Source organism: Pteronotus mesoamericanus, unplaced genomic scaffold (assembly GCF_021234165.1).
Source record: "Pteronotus mesoamericanus isolate MK-2021 breed Mesoamerican mustached bat unplaced genomic scaffold, CSHL_Meso_final contig_169, whole genome shotgun sequence".
Taxonomy (NCBI): Eukaryota; Metazoa; Chordata; class Mammalia; order Chiroptera; family Mormoopidae; genus Pteronotus; species Pteronotus mesoamericanus.
The window spans coordinates 29,167,227-29,186,173 of record NW_026555068.1 but is presented as its reverse complement, the minus strand read 5'-3'; the positions used below and the strand labels follow the sequence as shown (position 1 = coordinate 29,186,173).

Sequence of the window (18,947 nt, the reverse complement as noted above, 5' to 3'; positions counted from 1 at the left end):
GTGTGGGTGCCCCTCGCATCGCCTCACCTTGCCCGTCTACCTGCCAGACATTTGCGGCCCCAGTGCCGAGGCACAGCCTATGCCAGGCAGGCACCTCCACTGTCGGCAGAGGGTTGGGGCCTGGCGTCCTCTCCACTGGCATTAATCCCTGGGGATGCCACTCTGTTGCCCCTCAAGAGTATGAATCCTGAACAGGGCGCCGGCCCTCTGGGCGAGTTCCTTCCGATGGGACCGTGGGAGGAGACGGGGCGGATGGCAGCTGCTCGCGGCCCACTGTCCCCCGCAGGCCGACCCGGCGAGCCCGTCCCGGTGGGACATCACAGCACTCCTCATCTGCCCCGCCCTCCCCGCCCCGCCCTGCCCCGAGTGAGCGCACGTGTGTCGGGCGCCGGGGAGCTGGGGAGCTGGGGCCTGCAGACCAGGTGCTTCTGCGAGGCCAGGTGGGACCGCAGGCCATGGGCCGGGGCTGCCGCAGGCGGAGGCTGGGAGCTGCGGCCCCAGACGCTGAGATGCGGTCTGAGCACCTGCCAGCCTGGGTTGGTTTTAAAGGAAAGACTTCGGAATCACGGGTGCAGGGAGGCCCCTATTTCTACTGTTAGATAGGTGGCCCTTAAACCAGCGGCGTTTATTCTTAGCTGAGTTAGTCCAAAGCCGCTCAGAAATCAGGGACGCGGTTAACGTTCATATTGTATCTTAAAAACTGCAGGAACCGCGTGACAGTCCACAGTCACGAGACAGGCCGCGGGGGCCTGCATGGCAGCCCGAGGCTGACCCCGGGCGGCCCAGCCGCTTTCTCCACCAGTAACACGGGCAGGGCTGTGTGCAGCGGCCAAGAGAACACGCGGGCAGATCCGGGCAGCGACGCGCAGGGGGTGAGCTGAGCGGCAGACTCACAGGGCTGTGGTGCGGCGGCGAGCTGTGGAGAACCGGCCGCCCCTGGGCACTGTGGGCCCGTCAGGCAAAGAAGGGGCGGCACCTCAGCTGCACCAGCGCCGATGGGCGAGAGCACAGGGGGGTGTCGCTCTGTCTCTGAAGGCAGGTAGGACGTGTCTGTCATCTGGGCCGGCTGAGACCCAGCAGCATCCCGAGGTGTGTCCAGGTTGTACCACAGATAGTACTGCCTTTCAGGGTTTTAAAACTTTTTCCTGTAACAGATTTGTGTCATGTCTCTGTAGTTTGTATCAGGACTTTTTGTGCCACAGAGCACTGGCCACAAAGAGATGCAGTGTGACGCCTGGGTGCTTTGCCAGGGTCGTTTGGAGACCAACGTTTAAATACCCTATGGCCTGGAGTGAGGCGGCGTAAGCGTGCCCTATGGGGGGCTGCCTGGAGGCAGCGACCCAGATCTGGGCTTCAAAGGACAGTTGATGGCACTTGGCGTCCCACCTGATTGCATCTGCTTTAAGAAACGTTCTTTTTTTATTTTTTCAGTATCATTTTGTCAAGACCTATCTTCCTCCTGCAATGGGAGACTTGATTGTTTGAGGTTCTTAAACATTATAACATTTAAGAAGAATGACCACATGCATGATATTCACTCTTTTCTCCCGAAGTTCTCAAGTCTCTTAATTTACTCACCTCCTTATTTGAAACGAGCGTGAAATCTTAGTTTTCTTCATGGAGATTGTAGCCATTTCCTGTTAGGTGTGTTCATCATTATTACATGATAGTTGCTCTTATGCTAGAAATACTTTTAATTAAATCCTCCTGTTTGCCTATGAGGAGAATTCGGGAACCTGCTGAACAGCGTGTATCTGGCGCTGGGAAGCCAGTCATCGCCCCGCACAGGCGGTGACGGCGCTAAGCCCCCAAGAGGGAACGAACACATTTGCTGCTCTTGCTACTATCAAGATTTCCTAATTAGCCTTGGATTATAAATAATATTCTCTCATGAATTACAAACCATCTGTTACTGTCGCTGCTGCCCACTTGTCGCTCAGTCTCATGGAAATCGTCACAAAATTCAAAGGGGAGTAAATCCCTCAGCCCCGCAGGGCCCAGCAAAGGCGACTGCCAGGGAAGCACTCGGAGGCCTCAGGCAGGCGCAGGCGAAGAGCGAGAAGGGAGGGAAGTCGCTAATTGCCTCAGTGTGGGAAGAAGAAAGGAAACCACACCATCGAGCTGGGAGTTGAGGTGAAGAATTTGTGGGCAAGACATCAAGTGCCTGTGACCTATCCTCTGAGGCGGGGCCTCCAAAGAGATGACAGAAAGGGGCACCGGTCTGTTAACAGCCAACTTGCATGTCACCCGGAAACCTGCTTCTGTCGATGGTGCCCCAGAGAGGGCCACGTGTCTGTCCGCAGCCGGGCTCCGCCCCACGGCCTGTTGCTGTCGCCCTCGGGAGGGCGTGCCCTCCGCGTCCTGTTTCTAAAGCCCGCACTCAGTCCGCGAGCAGCAGGGGGCGGACGTGGGCAGAGTCCGCTGGATGAGTGTGCAGGTGTCACGGGCCAGTGTCCACCTCCCCAGGTGCCGCGCCAGGGCCACTGGCCACCGTGTTTCTTCCTCCCAAGAGCCTCGTCGAGTGAACTGGGCTTCCGTCTGAATTGTTTTGGAACCGCCAGAACATTTTTTTAAAGAGCTCACGATCAGACCAGGTCGTCCCCACAACGTCCCCCCCCAAGCTGGCACCGCCCTGAACTGGACGTGAAGTGCACGGTGTGGAGCGCACAGTGGGGGCGAAAGCGGGGCTAGTTCTGTTCTGCGCTGGCTGAGGGAGCGACGTGGCCGTGGAGGCGAGCAGGGGCACTCGGCACAGGCTCCGCGCGTCGCAGCGCCTCTCGCTGAGACGTGACGAGACGCTGCTCCGCCGCGGAGGGAGGACGACAGCGACGGGAGCGCGTGGGGCGGACAGCTGTTGCTCCTCCCTCTGCGGGACGACGGACTGTTGAAACCTTGGAAGGAGAAGGCCCTGCACGAGAAGGGCTGCCTGAACCAAAGTGTTGCATAAGCCGAACTGCTGAGTTTTGCTTCCTTTTTTTGTCAGTTGGAGAGGAGAAACGCACCTTAAAGTGATGTTTAGAGCCTGTCGTCTTGACAAGCAGACAGCATTTGCAGATGGGGTTTATTAAACACCATGCGGGGCCTGGCGCAGAGGCGGGGGCCCCTGCAGGCCCTACAGGGCAGGCGCTGGCTGCTCTGCGCCCTGAGTCCCGTGAGGTCACCCCTGCGGCTGGCGCAGCCGGTTTGCGGGGCCGTTCAGGTTCCCCCCGTGAGTGAGGACAGAGACCTGCTGGAAAGCCGGGAAAACAGGAATCAACCGGCCTGCTTCATGGATCCCAGCGGAAGGCTTCACGCTCTGGCAAGCAGCTCAGGAGACGGCCAAGCAGCAGGGAGAGACTGTCCCTGTCACCAGAAACAGGGTGGCTTCTCAACCTCAGTGGCATCTCCCATCAGCTGTGACTTCTTTTGTGTGTGTGTCCCCTAAATGCGAATCGCCATGAAGGCTGGTCCACGTTCATCAGTAACCAGAGCGGCGCGTTCGGGGCCCACGGGGCCCGGAGGCAGCGCAGGGGGCAGGTTGGACCGCGGGGTGACAGAGATGCTGCTCTCAGAGCGCCCGCGGCCTGAGAGAAATCGCAAGGAAAACGACAGATGATACAAATACGTTCCTCTTCCCTTTGCGTTTACCTGACACTTGCGGAACGGTCACTACAGGCCAGGAAGACGGAGCGTCGAGATGCGCAGGCGCTGTTTTGCCCTGCGAGAAATTGCACAGCCAGCGCACACGTGAGGACGCGGCCCCGGGCAAGCCTTCCCGGCCGTGCCCTGGACCCGGAGCTGGGCCGGCTTGGCAGGTGGAAAACAGCCCGTGGTTAGTTACTGAATTAACCCCCACTCACAGGTTCACTTTTAAAGGGCTAACCCACTCAGGGTTCTATGTTATGCTCACAACAACTTGGTGTATGAATACAGCAGAAATTAATGAAATGTGGAACATAAAAATAAAAAAAATGAATGAAATCAAAGCCTGATATTTTGAAAAAAATCAAAACTGTCAGGGCTTTAGCTCACTGATAAAGGAAAGAAGGGAGAAGACTTCACTTACTAAAATTCAGAATGAAATAGGAGACTTGGACTCTCAGAGCTATAAAGAGAATTATAGTTAGCGTTGAGGTTATATGAGGAACTCTTACAGTTCTACCACAAAAATTGCAACTTACTTAAAAGTGGACAAAGGACTTCAGACATTTTTCCAAAGAAGGTGCAAGATGTCCAATGAGCACATGGTGAGAAGTTTGCTGCCATCAGGCATCAGGGAAATGCAAGACAACACCACAGCAAGCCAGCACGCCCCACTCCCCAGGGCGACTACGTTTGAAACAAACCAGAAGCCCAGAGGCTTAGAAGTGTTGGTGGGAAATTAAAATCCTCCTACACTGCTGCGTGGACCATATGGGGGTGTAGTTGTGATGGAAAACACTTTGGCTGTCCACAAAAGAGTCAAATTAACATATGACTTAGAAATTCCACTCCTGCATATACCTGTGAGAATTAAAGGTACGAACAGCCCAGATGCTCACGACCAGGCGAATGGACAAACGCGCTTTGTGGCACACATGCGGCACATCGCTATCCAGCCATGACGGGATGAAGAGCCGACACAGGCTGTAGGAATGTACATGGTCCCAGAAGTGGTGAATCCAGGGAGACGAGGATGTTACCAGTGACAATGTGGAGAGGCCGTGGGGAGCAGCCCCCAGAGGCGGGGGTTTCCTTGCGTGCAGCAGTTTCCGGAACCAGAGAGAGGACGTGGTTGCACAGCATTGTGAGTGGGCTCAGTGCATCTGGCTTATTCACCTTGAAATGGTTACCTCTATGTTGTGTGAATTTCACCTCGATTTTTCTTTATTTAAAGATTTTATTTATTTTTAGAGAGGGGAAGGGAGGGAGGAAGAGAGGGAGAGAAACGTCCACGTGTGGTTGCCCCTCAGGCGCCCATACTGGGGACCTGGTCCGCAGCCCAGGTCTGAGCCCTGCCTGGGAATGGAAACGGTGGCCCTTTGCTTTGCAGGCCGGCGCCCAGTCCACGGAGCCGCACCTGCCAGGACAGTCACCTCAGTTTTAAAGAGAGTTCAAGCAAAGAATTACAGGGACTGCGATGGACAATGACAAGCCAGTACATTAGGCAACTGAACTGGCATGGGCAAATTCCTAGATAGACAAAACCTGCCAAAACTAACCTGAGAAATAGAAAATCTGAATAGGTTTATAAGAAGGAAAGAGGTTATGTTAATGGAGAAAAAAAAGGAACTACCCACAAAGGAAGCTCTGGTCCAGGCTGCTTCCATGGTGAACTCTCCCAAACATTTCAAGAGGAGTGAATGCTGGTCCTCCACATAATTGTCCCAAAATCAGAGGAGGAGGGAGCGCCCTGTCCTCTGCTGGCCCAGGGCTGCTCCGACCCCAGCCCCGTCGCCCCGATGTCACAGGAAAGCGAAGTACAGACCAGGGCCCCTTAGGGACGTGGCCACAAAGCCCCCCCACCCCCAGCACGAGGGAGCTGGATCCGCCACCTGAGAAGAGGCCGCGCCCTGGTCAGCTGGGACCCCTCCAGGAACGCAAGGGTGGCCTGGCCTCTGAAAGTCAACTCAGGCAGCGCCCTGGGTGAGGAGGATGAAGGGATGAGAATGACAGGAGCAACTCCACAGGGGCCGAAAAAGGATGGGGCCAAGTTCAGTGTCCCTCGGAGTAAGGACCCTCTGCAAATGAGGAACGGAGATCCTCGGCCTGCTGATGGCCTCTGAGGAGACCCCCAGGGCCCACCCAGGCTGGCGCGGGCACCTCCTCGGCTCCACGCCCGCCGAGGTTCCCCTGGGCCCTGGGGCGAAGAAAGGGCGTCCAGGCCAGAACTCGGGGCAAAACTGCATCTGTTTTCAGGCAGCATGAAACTGCATGGGAAACCCTGAGGCATCCACTAAAAGTCACCAGAACAGTGACAGAGCTCAGCAAGGTCCTAGGACGTAAAATCAATACACAGAAATTAACTGCATTTAACTGTGCTTCCAGTGAACAATCCAAAGATTAAAAAAAGTAACCAAAGAAATGTGGAAATTTATAACCTGGAAACTGTAAAATACTGTTGAAGGAAGTGAAAGAATGAATGGAACACGCCCCATGTTTCCGGACCAGGTCCCAACTCGCTCCTGGCACTTCAGCAGTGCTCCCCAGTGGGGTCCGCGGGTTTAACAGATCCACGTCATGGTCCCGGCTGTTTCTGTTTTCAGAAATTGATATGCTGCTCCTAAAATTTATGGGGAAATCCAGGGGACTCAGAACAGTCCAAATCGTTTTGAAAAAGAAGAATTTGTGTAATTTTAATTCACAATGCGAGTGATTTTGACTTAAACTTGGAAAAAAAACCCACCTCCATGTAAATGTTGAGGAAGTAATCAACTCTGGAAGCATTCAGATAGGCCGTGTTTACTTTTCAAGTTTGGCGGGGCCCCTGCCGAAATGTGAGGACTTAATTCTCCCAGCTGAGGCCCACCGTCCAGGCGGCTGTTCCAGGCGATCCTCCTGCAGCTTCGGCAGGACAATGCACATCAATTACGAACACTATCTCTATTTTGCGTGTTTCTTTATGGTGAGATTATCTTGGAGGGGCCTGCAGGGAAAGACATGCGTCTAAGACTTGCTTTGATTGACATTTCAGAATAATTAGGTAAAACGGGATTTAATTTCGTTCTAGATAAGCTCACCTAAAGGGACCATCACAAGAACAGAAATCCCTGAGCTTACACAAACATCAGAAATTAATTAACGCAGAAGCACTCATTAGTTTATCCTGTTGGCTGGCAGAGCTCTGGGCTGTGTGTGAGCCAGGCGGGGGTGGGGCTTGGGGGGAAGGGGCTGTTTCCAGGGACACTGGACAGTGGCAGGGAAGGGGGCAGGGAAGGGAGCAGGAAGGGGACCCCAGAGTCACCTCTGCCACCTTGGACCCAGAAGGCACCTGGAGCAGAAGACGCTGAGACCTGGAGTCCCCAGGCAGGCAGTGGCCTGTCTGCCCTCATGGGCTGGGGCCCTGGTGAGTCTCTTGTCCGTACAGAGGGACAGTAGCTACCTGCCCACGTCACCTGCTCCTTATAAGATGCCCCCTCTCCCTGGAACCCCACCCCACCCTGTTTCCCCACAAGTCGCTCAGCCTGGGTCCCTCAGAGGAGCACCCCCGCCTCAGAGCGGGGTCCTTTGCTCCCATGCGGCCCCATGTGCCTTCCCTCAGGGCCCTGGTCACAGGGGACATGGGTGTTTATCCTGGCGAGTCCTTGGGTAGTGGGCACCTAGCTCCCTCGAGTGTGAGCCCCGAGGGAGGGAGGGGGAGGGGTCCTCTCAGGGAAGCGGCCTCCTGCTGAGTGTGCCCGGAGCCTGGCAGCCCTGCCCGCCTCCCCGCGGGCCCCCTGGAGACCCGCTCCCACTCTGCCATCAGCTCTGCCCCAGCGCCCTGCGGGGCACAGGTGCCGGGGCTCCGGCCGGAGAGAGGGACGGGGGGCCGTGTGTGGCCCCAACTGCGCACAGGTGGGACGCCCCGTGTGCCACGCACTCACCTGCATGCACAGGACGTGGGGAGAGTGGCCCATGGAGCCACACCAGCACCACAGCCCTCCTCCCTGGAAGGTTCGAACAGGTGCCCTGGGCCACGAGCACCTGGTTGGGGGGAGCACACGGAGGTGGCGCCCAGAAATGGCTCTGTCCCAGGTCGTTAGCATGAGCCACGCGGCCGCCGCCTCATTAATAACAGGAGGCTCTGCAGCAACAAGGACGGTGACAGTGGGGACGGGCCCACTGTTGGGTTCTCTCCGCGCTGGGAATGTTTTGTGGGGGCTGCTCAGGTCCTGCCAGGGTGTGGGGGGAATGTCAGCACGCGAGCGGGGCCAGGCGGCAAGGACAGAGGATGGAGGGCCCTCTGGGGGCACACAGGGCGCATCCACGGGGACACCCACAGGCTGTTGCTCGTTCCTAGGGCCAGCTCTGCTCCCCTCCCAGGCAAGGGCGAGAGGGGAACTGAGGCTCGTCCGTGTCCACTGGGCGGGGGGCGGGGGGCCCTCTGAGTGGCCAGGGCCTTGCCTCCTCAGGGACGGGCTTCCCACGCCCGGGGAGCAGTTACTTTCCGGGTAAACTGTGTGGGAAGCGGAGCTCTGTCAGCCGCCCAGTGTCTGCCTCCAGACGCTGTACCATGTGAGCGAGCTCGGCGTGGAGGGGGCTGCAGCCTGGCCCGTGGCAGGCCGTCCGCTGTGGACGCGGGGTGGCCAGCCTCCACCGGCCCTGCACCGGGTCCCGTGCCAGCGGCGCCCGCCCCCCGCCCCTCGGCCTGCCCGGGGCGAGGTGTGTCTGCCAGGGCCAGCCACCCAGGGCGGCCATTCACCCAGCGCTACGCAGGGAGGGTCGGCCCACTGGCCAGTCTGCAGTCTTGCCTGGGAGCAGCGCGGGCTGCCTTCCTCCGGCGTGAACCCGCCGTGGGCGCAGCGTCGTCTCGGGCGTGACGCCTGTGGTGCTGTGACCCCGACGCGTGTCGGCCTGCGTGGCAGGGCCTGGTGCCGGGTCCTCGGCCGCTTGCTTAGGGCTGGAGCGGCGCGGCTGGTTTCAGGGTCTGTCCTGAAACGTGAAGTTATGCTTCGCTTACTGTTACTTGTGCCTGAAAGGAGGTACAACAAATCCTTGCTTGGAATCTAAGCAAGGTCTCCCTGTTGAAATTGAGTGATAAAAAAGGCCGTTCTGATTTCAGCAGAGAAATTTGTGTCTTGAGCCATATGCAGGTATGATAATGTATTTACAAGGCGGGGGGAAGGGCCAAAAATCCAAGAATTTATTTACTAAAAAACTGTATGCTTACATGTTTAAATGTCAGTCACCTTCCAAGTACCCTCCATGTGATGCAGAGCACCTACCGAGACGTTTTTCCCGCAGCTTAAAACAGTGTTTGAACTGGAAATTTGGATGCTTTTTAATGCTTCCACTGTTTTTTGTTTCACCTCTTCTGCATCAGCAAAACGTTTCCCTGTGAGGGCTTTATTCACCCGGGGGAACACGTTGCTCAGGGTGAGATCAGGTGAACAGGGAGCGGTGGGGTACGGGGTCATGCCGTTTGTGGCCAGAAACTGCTGACCCCTCAGCCCGGCGGGGGCAGGGGCGCTGGTGAAGCGCCCGTCGTGAAAGGGGCAAACACACTGAAAAAAATCTTCAAAAAATTCACTGAAGCCGAACACACCCTCTCACACCAAAGCCAGCTGTTCGCTGACACAGACGGGTTCGTGGAACACTCACCAGTGGAGGAAGCCTGTACTGCAAGGGGGCCCGCCCTCCAGAAGATAACTCTGCGGTTTTGGGGGGTTCTCCCCTCGCATAAATGTGTGCATGTGATATGACAGAGACTGTTATTTTAAGAACGCATAAAGCCAAAAATGTTTGCCCAGGTAGCTTTCATAAATGAACTGAGGTTGGGCGTGGGGGGGCCTGGGTTTGTTGCTGAGACACTGTCCCCATGGCCGAGCTCCGGGCCCCTTGGAGCTGTGTGCGTGGTGGCCGTCAAGCGCTGAGCATCATGCTGAGTCCTTGAGTGACACTTCTCTCTGTCTCTCTCTGCAGAGTCGCAGTGCACGCTGTGCGGGGAGCCGGAAGGTGAGTGTGGCCCCTGACCCTCAGGGGCACAGGGGCGGGGCGGCTTGCGCACGGTGTTCCACGGAGGGCGAGCAAGTGCCTGGGGCAGGGTGGGGCACGCGCGGGCGGCTGGCGGGCGGCTGGCGGGCGGCTGGCCTCACAGCCAAGCTGCGGCTCTTGTATGTGTGAGAAGGTTTGGTCAGTTTCTTACACAGTTTTTGGCTGTAAGCACATCAGCCAATGAGCCTCAGGGGAGGTGGCCTCGCAGACCCGCCCTTACTGTCCGTGCAGAGGATGCGTAGGGTCGGCCTGAAACTCGGGCACGGCTGCCTCTGCCGCTGCCGACAGTGGGTTGCGATGTGAACGCAGCCAAACCTCCCTTTGTCTAAAACACCTGTGAGAGTGGAGCTCCTGAGAATACGTTACTGGTTCATACGTCCAAACAGCTAGAGCCCAGGTCTGTGTCCTGTTCGTGATGACTTGAGGGTGAAGAATAAAGGAAAGAGGCAAATTGGCTGGAAAACCTGTCAGCCTCAGGGAGCCGAGGACAGCCAGCCTGACTCTGCACGTGCTGGGGACGGGGTACATCCGTCCCTGCCGCTCCCTTGTGAGCACCCATGACATGGAGCTGGTGCCCACTCAGCATGCGGTTAATTCGGAAATCCCACCCCACGTGCTGTCTGCCCGCGGCACGGTTCACAGGGACTGGGTGGGAGCTCTCACCTTCTTCAAGGTCGTTCACAGAATGCAACACGCAGACGCAGCTGCGGTCGCGTCTTTGCCTTGCGTGTCCAAGGATTCAGCTTTGCCATTGGTCGAAATGCTGGACGCGGGGCCCCTGGCGTTTCCAGGGGCGAAGGCGTCATGGTGACAGACGCCTGCCGCGTGGTGCCGGCCGGACCCATGGGTCTTCGTTTCTCCTCATCGCGACTTTCCGCTGTTGCTGCCACATGGGGAATGGGCACATCCTGCCCCGTGTGCCATTCAGTTCTTCCTGTCACCCCTCTGCACACTCACACACAGCCACACGCACGGCCACACCTTTACTGCCCCATACCCTCTGCCTCTGCTCAGTCGCGGGTGCTGTGCCGCTAGCAACGAGGTGGCCCGTGTTCACTGTGTGGTGGTTTCCATCTGCTTGTTGCTGTTCGCAGTCGTGTTCTCTGCGTGGTGTGTGTGCAGCATGGGTCTCGGCGATTTGTTGTATCAGCAGGTCTGGTCCAAGAATCAGCCCAGCTGAGGCTGTGAGGTGACAGTGAGGCGGAGTCAGGGCAGGTGAGTCACCTGGGGGTCCGCGAGGGGTGGTGGCCGGTTTCTGAGGTCATCACAGTAGCAGGTTGGTCGAGAGAAAGTGGCCTGGGCTGACCTCGATGGCCACTGGCGGGTCCTCCCTGGCCCAGGTCCAGAGCCTGTGGGCCTCACCCCTGCTCCGCGGGTCTGGGATGCAGGCGGCGCTGCTCCGGATCAGGCGGGCGGCGGCGGGGCCTCAGCCGGGCTGTGCTTGGTGAAGGGTGCGAGGCGTGAATATTCATCCCCTTTCAAGTCACTTAAGTAATTCGTCTGCGTGAGAGCTGGCTGGGCGCAGCGGGAGGGATCCGAAATCAGCCGTGTGGCCCAGGACCCTCCGGCCGCTTCTCTCGGCAGCGCCAGCGCCGTCCCGGGGCGCGGGCGTCCTCACACCTGGCGGGTGGCTGCGCTGCGTGGCTGACTAGGCTTCTCTCTCGTCAGAAGCCGTTCGCAGTCTCACCCTAAACCGGGGAAGAAGGAAACACCTATTTGCATTTTAATGATTAGTTCTGGGCCAGAGCCACCTCTGGGGGTGCAGATGGGGTAATTAGCGTCTTCTCAGATGGTAACGTCTGTCCAGCCGGAGCCTAGGAATGGAGTTTACGGGATGCCAGAGACCTCGGGTTCTGCCTTCCTGCGTCCCTGTGACGGGTGCGGCCTGTTTGCCGGAGAGCTTGAGTTTTCAGTTGTGTATAAAATGTAGATCACAGTTCCAAAATGCAAATTGTCTACAATTTGCACATGGCCAGGCTTCTGCAGTTCGGATGGCTGTCTTACGAGGCACATTGTTTAATGGGACATTGTTATATTTATCGTGTCGTTCTTCCTACGCAGAACATACAGGGAATTTGACTCCTGGTTTTGAAAGAGAAGAGCAGGGAGGTGGCGCCTTGGCCAATCAGACTCGCCCGCCAGAGGCTGAGAGAGGCCTCCGCCCTGGCTGGCCAGGGGCCTGCTCCGGAAAGGAGTGTGACACTTCCGAGGACCAATCTTGGTTGTTAAAATAATTTGCTGCAGTAACATACTATCAAGGCTGTGCTGATTCGTGTCATTTTCCGGATGGTTCCTGGTACTTCTAGATTCCAGCAGTAACTGGATATTATGTGGCAAGGAGGTCGTTCTGTCCTTTTATCTTGACATTGCAGGTACCGCTGAAGGTTTGTCTGATGTTACCTGGTCGTTTTATGTGGGAAAATATTTTAAGAGGCTGTGACCCTTTTCAGGCTGTGCTGACAGACCCGCAAGGCACCTGCTTTGTGCCACGGCCACAGCGAAGACGAGGGACACCGAGTGGGATCACCGGCCTCAGTTCATGGGTTTATCTGCCTGCTGACGTCTCCGTGGTTGGGTTTGCCCTGCAGGCAGACTCTCTGGCATGGGAGGCTGGGCAGGCAGGGTCGAGGAGAGCGCACTTGAAATCACATCAACATAGTAACGATGCCACAGATCCACCTCGTTTAACCGAATTGAAAAGTAAGAAATAACCCATTAAGATATACATTTGGTACAAAGAGCTATGCTTCAAAATGTTCAGATGGATATTAGCAGGAAGGATGTTTCCGTGAAAGAGACCTGAGGATTTTAGCTTTAAAAGTAGGGGACCGATTGTGGAGACGTTGCTTGGAAAAGGTTGTTTGTAGAAAGTCCAGTGCAAAAGTAAAACGCAGTTTTAAAAATAAAAGCTTACGGTAAGAGATTTTCTTTCTAAAGGTGCTTTATTTTTTTAATCGTGGCCACTTAGAAACGCGAGCTGTCTACCTGCACCGGGAGTCCCGGGCAGACGCCCGTCTTTCCCCTCAAACAGCAGAAAGGAAGGCTCTGTCCCACCGCTCCACTTGGGGGGGTGGAAGTGGAGATGTTTGTCTTGTGTTTTGTAACATTATGTTCTTGGTTTTTAAACACAAATATTGAAGACTTTCCCTGCAGAAGACTCCAAACAACGGGAAATGCGCACACTGTGCCGTGTAGCTGAGTGTGTCAGCCTGAGACTGGAAGGCGTCTCCTTAACGCGGGGGAGGGTGGGGGCAGTGGCTTAGAAAGAAGTCTCTCCGCCCACCTCCTGGCTCTGTCCCACGAGATGTTGTCGGGGAGGCACCTTTTCCAACACAACTGATTTCCCCCTCGTTTGGCGATCGTACCTTTTTAATTGTATGCTTTGGGTGAATACGGTCTCTCCTGGTCACTGTTCACGGTGGCTAGCGGAACGTAAGGGGAGCTTACGAAGTTCTCAACAGGTGCCCGGCTCTCTGGGAAAGACGGGTGTTGCTTAGGAACGAAAGAACTCAGCGAACCGTTGAGAGAAAACAACTCCACTGAGCCAGTCTGTCTTCTGGCCATTAGAGTGGTTGGTGGTTTTGGGGACACAAGAAAGCCTCGCCAGGGTGACAGAAGGGGTGCCAGAGGATGGGGACCACGGGGAAGGCGGAGCCGCGAGCAGACTCCACCCCACCCCACCCCACGGCAAACAGGCCAACTGCTGTGCACCCCTGTCCGAGCTGCTCTTGGTGCTGCTGAGCTTCCGTGGGGGAGGAGGGGGCACCCGCCGTGTTCCGGGAACTGAGGCGGGTCTCACTGGAGGCCGAGCGTCAGTCCCGGCCGCCAGGGCCCCTGGGGAACAAGGCCCAGAGGGGACGGCGGGTGGGAGGACGCGGGGCACAGGCGCCGGGGCGGAGCCCCCGCGTGACACCCGGAGTCACCATGGGCCCCACGTGAGGAAGGGGCTGGAGATCTCTGGCCCGGGAAAGGCTCTGGAAGCTTCTTCCATTTCCTGGGTGCCGGTGGACACGAAGCTACGCACAAGAGCCGCTCCCCTGGCGTGGAAGAGAGGCCCGCGTCCCCTGGCCGGGGCATTGCGGACGGACCCCATGGGGCCGCGCGTGGGGCAGCTGCCAGAGCCCAGGGCCATGGCAGAACCTGTGCCCAGCCGCCGTGATGGCCCGAGAACAGCCGGTCGCTATACAGTGTCACGGCCCTGGGAAAGGAGCGCAGGGCGTGGGCAAGGAGGTGTGGTAGGAAAGGGAGCAGACAGAGCGCCAGGAATAACAAGCTATGGGCACTGGGCATGTTGAAATGACTGAGCAGGTTCCAAAAGAAAAGGGCTGTCGAAAAACAAATGGATTATCTAGAAACAGGAAATGTCACTTAAACTCACTGCCGTGCCCACGTGTTGCAATGTGGATCAGATGGAACAGACAAGAGAAGGCGCAAACCAGAAAATGGAGAGGAAGATGTGGCCGGAGCCGTGCATTGAAACACAGGGCGAATGGAAGGAGAATCCAGAAGCACAGCAGGTGGCTCGTTGGGAATCCAGCAAGAAATTAGAGTGAAGAAAATGGGAGCGGCTTTGCTCAAAGAAAGAAAGGGTGCAATTTTTCCGGAACTGAATAAATTTTTTCAGCCTCTGACCTAAAGAGCCGCAGTACTGAGACCAAACAAACACACACGCACATCTTAGGGTGTGCAGCTTCAGCATGCGGGAGATGTACGTCATTGTGAGCATCTCCAAAGAGAACGTGCCGATCACTTACGGGGTGACAGATTCCAGGACGCTGCTTGTCGTCACAATTGATGCTCTGTCGCCTTGGAAGAAGGTCTGAAAGAGAAAAAGTAAAAGAGAGGAAAACGCCACACGTGGTGTGGGCTGGGGGGAGATACACGCGGAGATAGAGGGGCTCAGGTAACAGAATGCCTGGCAGAAATGGCTCAAGCGTTTTCAAGGTAATTAAAGTCACTATTTAATGATAAGAGGGCACTGCTCCTCAAAGCCGATTCAGTCATCCATTTCCCAATAGATTCAAAATACTCAAAGCCAAAAAAAAAAAACAGGGGAGGGGAAGAGGGTCACAGAAGAAACTGAACTGTCAAGTTCTGGGAGCCTCATGCCAGTGTTGTCGCGAGAGCCAGCGGGCTCAGGCGTCCCGTGGGAACACTGCTGGCATCCGCTGAGGGGTCCTTGCCCAGCTCACAAAGTTTAATTTCTGCCTGAGCTCTGTCCTTTTGTGCTGGTGGCTTAAGTGGCACTTCAGCAAGTGCCCACCCAGCCTATCAGGGCTTTCGCTGGAAATACGTGTGGAGGCCCAGACCCCTCCCGGTTTCGGGAGGAGCGCGATCCGCTGGACCTCGTTCTCGGGTGCGATGTGGGCGGCCATGTCTCCCCGTCCCCTTCCGGGGTCCCCGACACGCAGCGAGCCCAGCCCCCACACAGTCCCTCTGTCGGGCAGCGGCCAACGTCAGCCCCCACGCCCAGCGCTGGCCCGTCCACCCGTCGGCAGTGTCCCCCTCGTTCCCCGACTCCTGCAGCTGCACGGCAGCGAGCCTCACGCGACACCGGCACCGTCCGAGCTCTGGTCGCCACGTCCTCCCAGAATGGCCCTGGAAAGGGCAGCCGGGACCCCGCGCCTCGGTGGAGCCTCTGCCCATTGTGTCGGGCTCTGCGTTCGCCCGCGCGGGCAGCCCCTGTACCCGCCCGGCTCCTGCGCAGATACTCCCTGCGGGGGCGCGGCTGCCCCGTGAGCCACCTCGGGGACCGCACCATCGCCGGCATCCGGGGCGAAGCCACAGCCACGGAACAGGGCGAAATAGGGTGGTTCAGGGCACAGAGCGCGCATAACGCCTGCTGCTGAGACTCAGTCACATTCATGTGTTTATGTGGCATGATGGAAGAGGCACACACGGACCCTCATTGGCCCATTTCTGTTTTTCTTAGACTCTCCAGTATGGGAGGTTCAGACATTCGCCTGGCACTGAAACAATTTCACCTTATCAGTTTGCTCCCGGAATAAGTAAATGTTTTTCTGGTCACCGAGGAATTTAAACGCCAGTGCCAGGCTTCAGGGTCCGCAGGTTTGGATAAGGGCCTGCCTGTTTTCTTGTCGTTTGACGAGGCCCGTCGGCCGCACTCGGGAGCGTATGTGGGAGATGGACGTAGGCTGAGGAGCCGTGGGCGAGCGCTGGGCAGGCCCTGTCACGGGCCCTCCTGGGGACGCACAGGAAGCTCCTCCGCAACATGGAGAGAACAGGCAAGGAGAAAAGCGTGGCGTGAGGACGGGGCCTGACGTTTGTCCTCGACGTTGGGCGGTCCCCGCCATGAAAGCAGGAGCTCTGTTTTAAAAGGAAATGTCGGCACTCCCTCCGGGACATGGTGCGTAAACGCCCCGAACGCGTATTGCCTGCCTAACCTGCTGAGAGGTCAGTGCCCTTAAGAGAACTCTGTCCATCACCTTCAGCCCCAGGGACACAAGGTCCAGTGCCTCTGTTTCCTGAGGATGAAATGTCGGTGCAGAAGGCAAATTATCACAATTTACCACATGTTTTCCTGTAACTTTCTAATGCCATATTTTATGCTGTAAACTGTGAGCGTGAGGTTCCCCCAGGCATTTCAGGGACAGAGGCCCAGCCTGGGGCTCCGGCCTGTCCGCCTCATGGCAGTTCTGGGTCCAGCGGCAGCCTGCGCCCTTCACTCCCTCCCCGCCCGGGGCCCAGGCCCTGCCCAGTGGCCTGACAAATCCGGGGGCCGCCAGGAGACGGGGCCCGGGAGGCAGCGGCCTCCCTGCCTGGAGTGTGCCCCGGGCTGGGCCCCTCGGGCTGCTCCTCTGCCCTCCCTGTCCCGTCCCCTTCCTGACCCACGGCCGTCGCCGCCTCCCACATTCTCCTCCATTTCGTTTGCTGCCTTTGCGGCTGCATTTTGCCAGCGCTCGCGGAGTCCTGGGCGTGGGAGGAGAGCGAGCTGGAGGCTCCCAGCCCAGCCGGAGTGCCCGGTGCCCTGACAACACGCGAGAAGGGCCTCTCTGTCTCAGGCTCTCAGAGCAGGTGGCGTGACCCCACAGCCACAGCGCTGGCCTTTCTGGAACATTCGCTCGGGTGCTTTTGTTTGTAAACGTGGGCTGTGTTTGAGGCGTTATTTGTCTCTCTTAGCGGCGGACAGCAAAAGGCGTCCTTGCTGAAGCGTCTTGTTATTAATGGCACGTGTTCCTCCTCGTGCTTCTCTCTGATGGTTCCGTCCCATTAGCGTGTCGCAGATAACAAATGACTGGGGTGTCTGTGGCGTGTGCCTCCCGAACGTCCTTGGCAGCGACGTCTCCCTGCACCGCCGCCACAGCCTCCGCAGCCTGCAGCCACCGGGCCCGCAGCCCGGCCGGGAGCGGAATGCTCACGCGCTCCTGGGCAAGGGGGTCCGGTGGCGGCGTGGGCAGACGCGTGGTCCAGGGACCAAAAAGCAAAGTGGATGGGGAATCACTTTCCTGACGGAAGTGAACGAACAGTTTTCCCTGTCGGATGGGGCTCGTGTGAGAACTTGTGCAGAAGTGGAGAATTTTTTTAAAATCGTTTTAAGTTTATTGATTCTAGATAGAGAGGAAGGGAGAGAGTTGTTCCAGTTAAGAAATGAATCTCGTCCCTGGCTGGTACAGTTCGGTGGGTTGTGGGCCAGGCCTCCCGCAGGGGGCACGGGAGGTGACCACGCACGGTGTTTCTCTCCCTTTGTCCCTCCCTTCCCGCCCCCCTCAAAAAAAAAATAATAAAGAAAATCTTTGCCAAAAAAAATATTTAAAAAAAAAGAGTGAATCTTAAAGTCAGTTTTTTCCTGGGCTGGGAGAGTCTTCAGGAAAGGCCTTTCCCGCGGACACACTGTGCACGATGGACGTCTCCATTTCCCTTCATTTTTCTTACAGTTTCCCCGTTACAGATGTTCCTCGTTCTCTGACTGGGGGCCCAGTGTCTTCCCCCAGCGCCAGCCTCACAGGACCGAGCTTTCCTGGGGACCGTGACCGGGGGACCAAGGCGGGCACCGTGCAGCTGGGCTCCGGGAGGCCAGGGTGCGGGGTGCGAGGGCCGGGCACTCGGGCAACAGGCCAGGGGCCAGGTTGGCCTGGAAGTTCGTTAGGTCGCGTTACTATGAGACCAGACGTGGCAAGAAATGCGGGGCGTGGGTGGAGGGGGCACCCCCCCGACAGAGCGGTGATCGGCCCTCACGACTTTTTTGACCAATAAGACGCATCATGGGTTTCACTTTAAAATGAGTTGTTGAAATGCCTGCGCCATGGACGACGGGAGCGTGTTCAGAGGAGCTGCCGGGCGGTTCTGACCTCCTGTGGGTGGGCTCGCCGGGCCGTCGGTCGCCCCCGCCCCTCCCGTGCGAGGCGTGTCAGCCGCCTGGGCGTCGGGCCCAGTCACGTGGCCGTCACGCCTTCGGGGGACCCCCGCCTCACGGGCAGGGCCCTCGACATCCTGGGAGAAGGGCGGCCTCTGAGTCCGGCGGGGGGCAGTGGGCCTGGGGGCCTGAGCCCGCCGCAGGCGTGTGCGTGCTGTGTGCTCCCCCCACTGCCCGTCACGCTCCGGGGTGGCGGCCGGGTCTCGGCTGTCACCGTCCGCGGTCACACGGTGCGTCGTCCCCTGTGATTTATTGGATTAGTTCCTTTTACGTGGAAATCTAAGTGTTTTTCTTAATCTTTTTGCTGCTAGAAACCGGTAGCTTTGGTGACCGTCCCTGGCTTTACCTGTGCCTCCCTGAGGGCTCGTCGCAGGCTCGTCGCAGGCTCCGGGGAGCTGCTCCTGCGGCGGTCCTGCCGCGCCCTTCCCCAGAGCGGCTCAGAGCCCCTCATCGCTTGGCCCTCGGGCCCCTCGGCCCGTGGACTGCACGCGCTGAAAGTGTCTTCAACTCAGTTTCAAACCCGTGAAACTTTATGGCACCGGCTGTGTGCTTCGTGCGTGTGACCAGAGAGACGGGCGGGTCCTGACCGGGTTTCTCGGGCTGGGAGGCGGGGAGCAGGCATCGCCAGAAGGGCAGCGGGAAACAAAGGAACGTGCTTCTGGGGGGAGGGGGAACAGTTCTAGGTGTGTTTTTGCCCCACAGCCTGTTACCAGAAACTGAGGGGTTAAATGACACGCCCGCGACACCCCTGTTTCCGTGGGCGGGGCCGGGCCAGGCTGCGCACTCGCCCACCAGCCGACTGGCCGCCGCGGCCCCGCATTCCCTCGCCGCGTGGTTCTTCCCTGGGCCAGGGTGCGGGGCAGGGTGCGCCCGACCGCCGGCCGCGAACAAGCCCGCCGCAGGGCCCGGGCCGCTGTCCTTG

The 18,947-nt window shown here is 57.9% G+C and overlaps 1 protein-coding gene across 1 annotated transcript in view; it reads left to right on the top strand.

Annotated features, from left to right (window-relative positions):
• The window catches only part of DLGAP2 (DLG associated protein 2), a 190,724-nt gene that overhangs the window by 86,370 nt on the left and 85,407 nt on the right, over window positions 1–18,947 (top strand). The window contains exon 8 of the mRNA XM_054565854.1: window positions 9,580–9,612. Within this exon, the coding sequence (XP_054421829.1) occupies window positions 9,580–9,612 (33 nt within the window). The remainder of the gene's footprint in view (window positions 1–9,579; window positions 9,613–18,947) is intronic.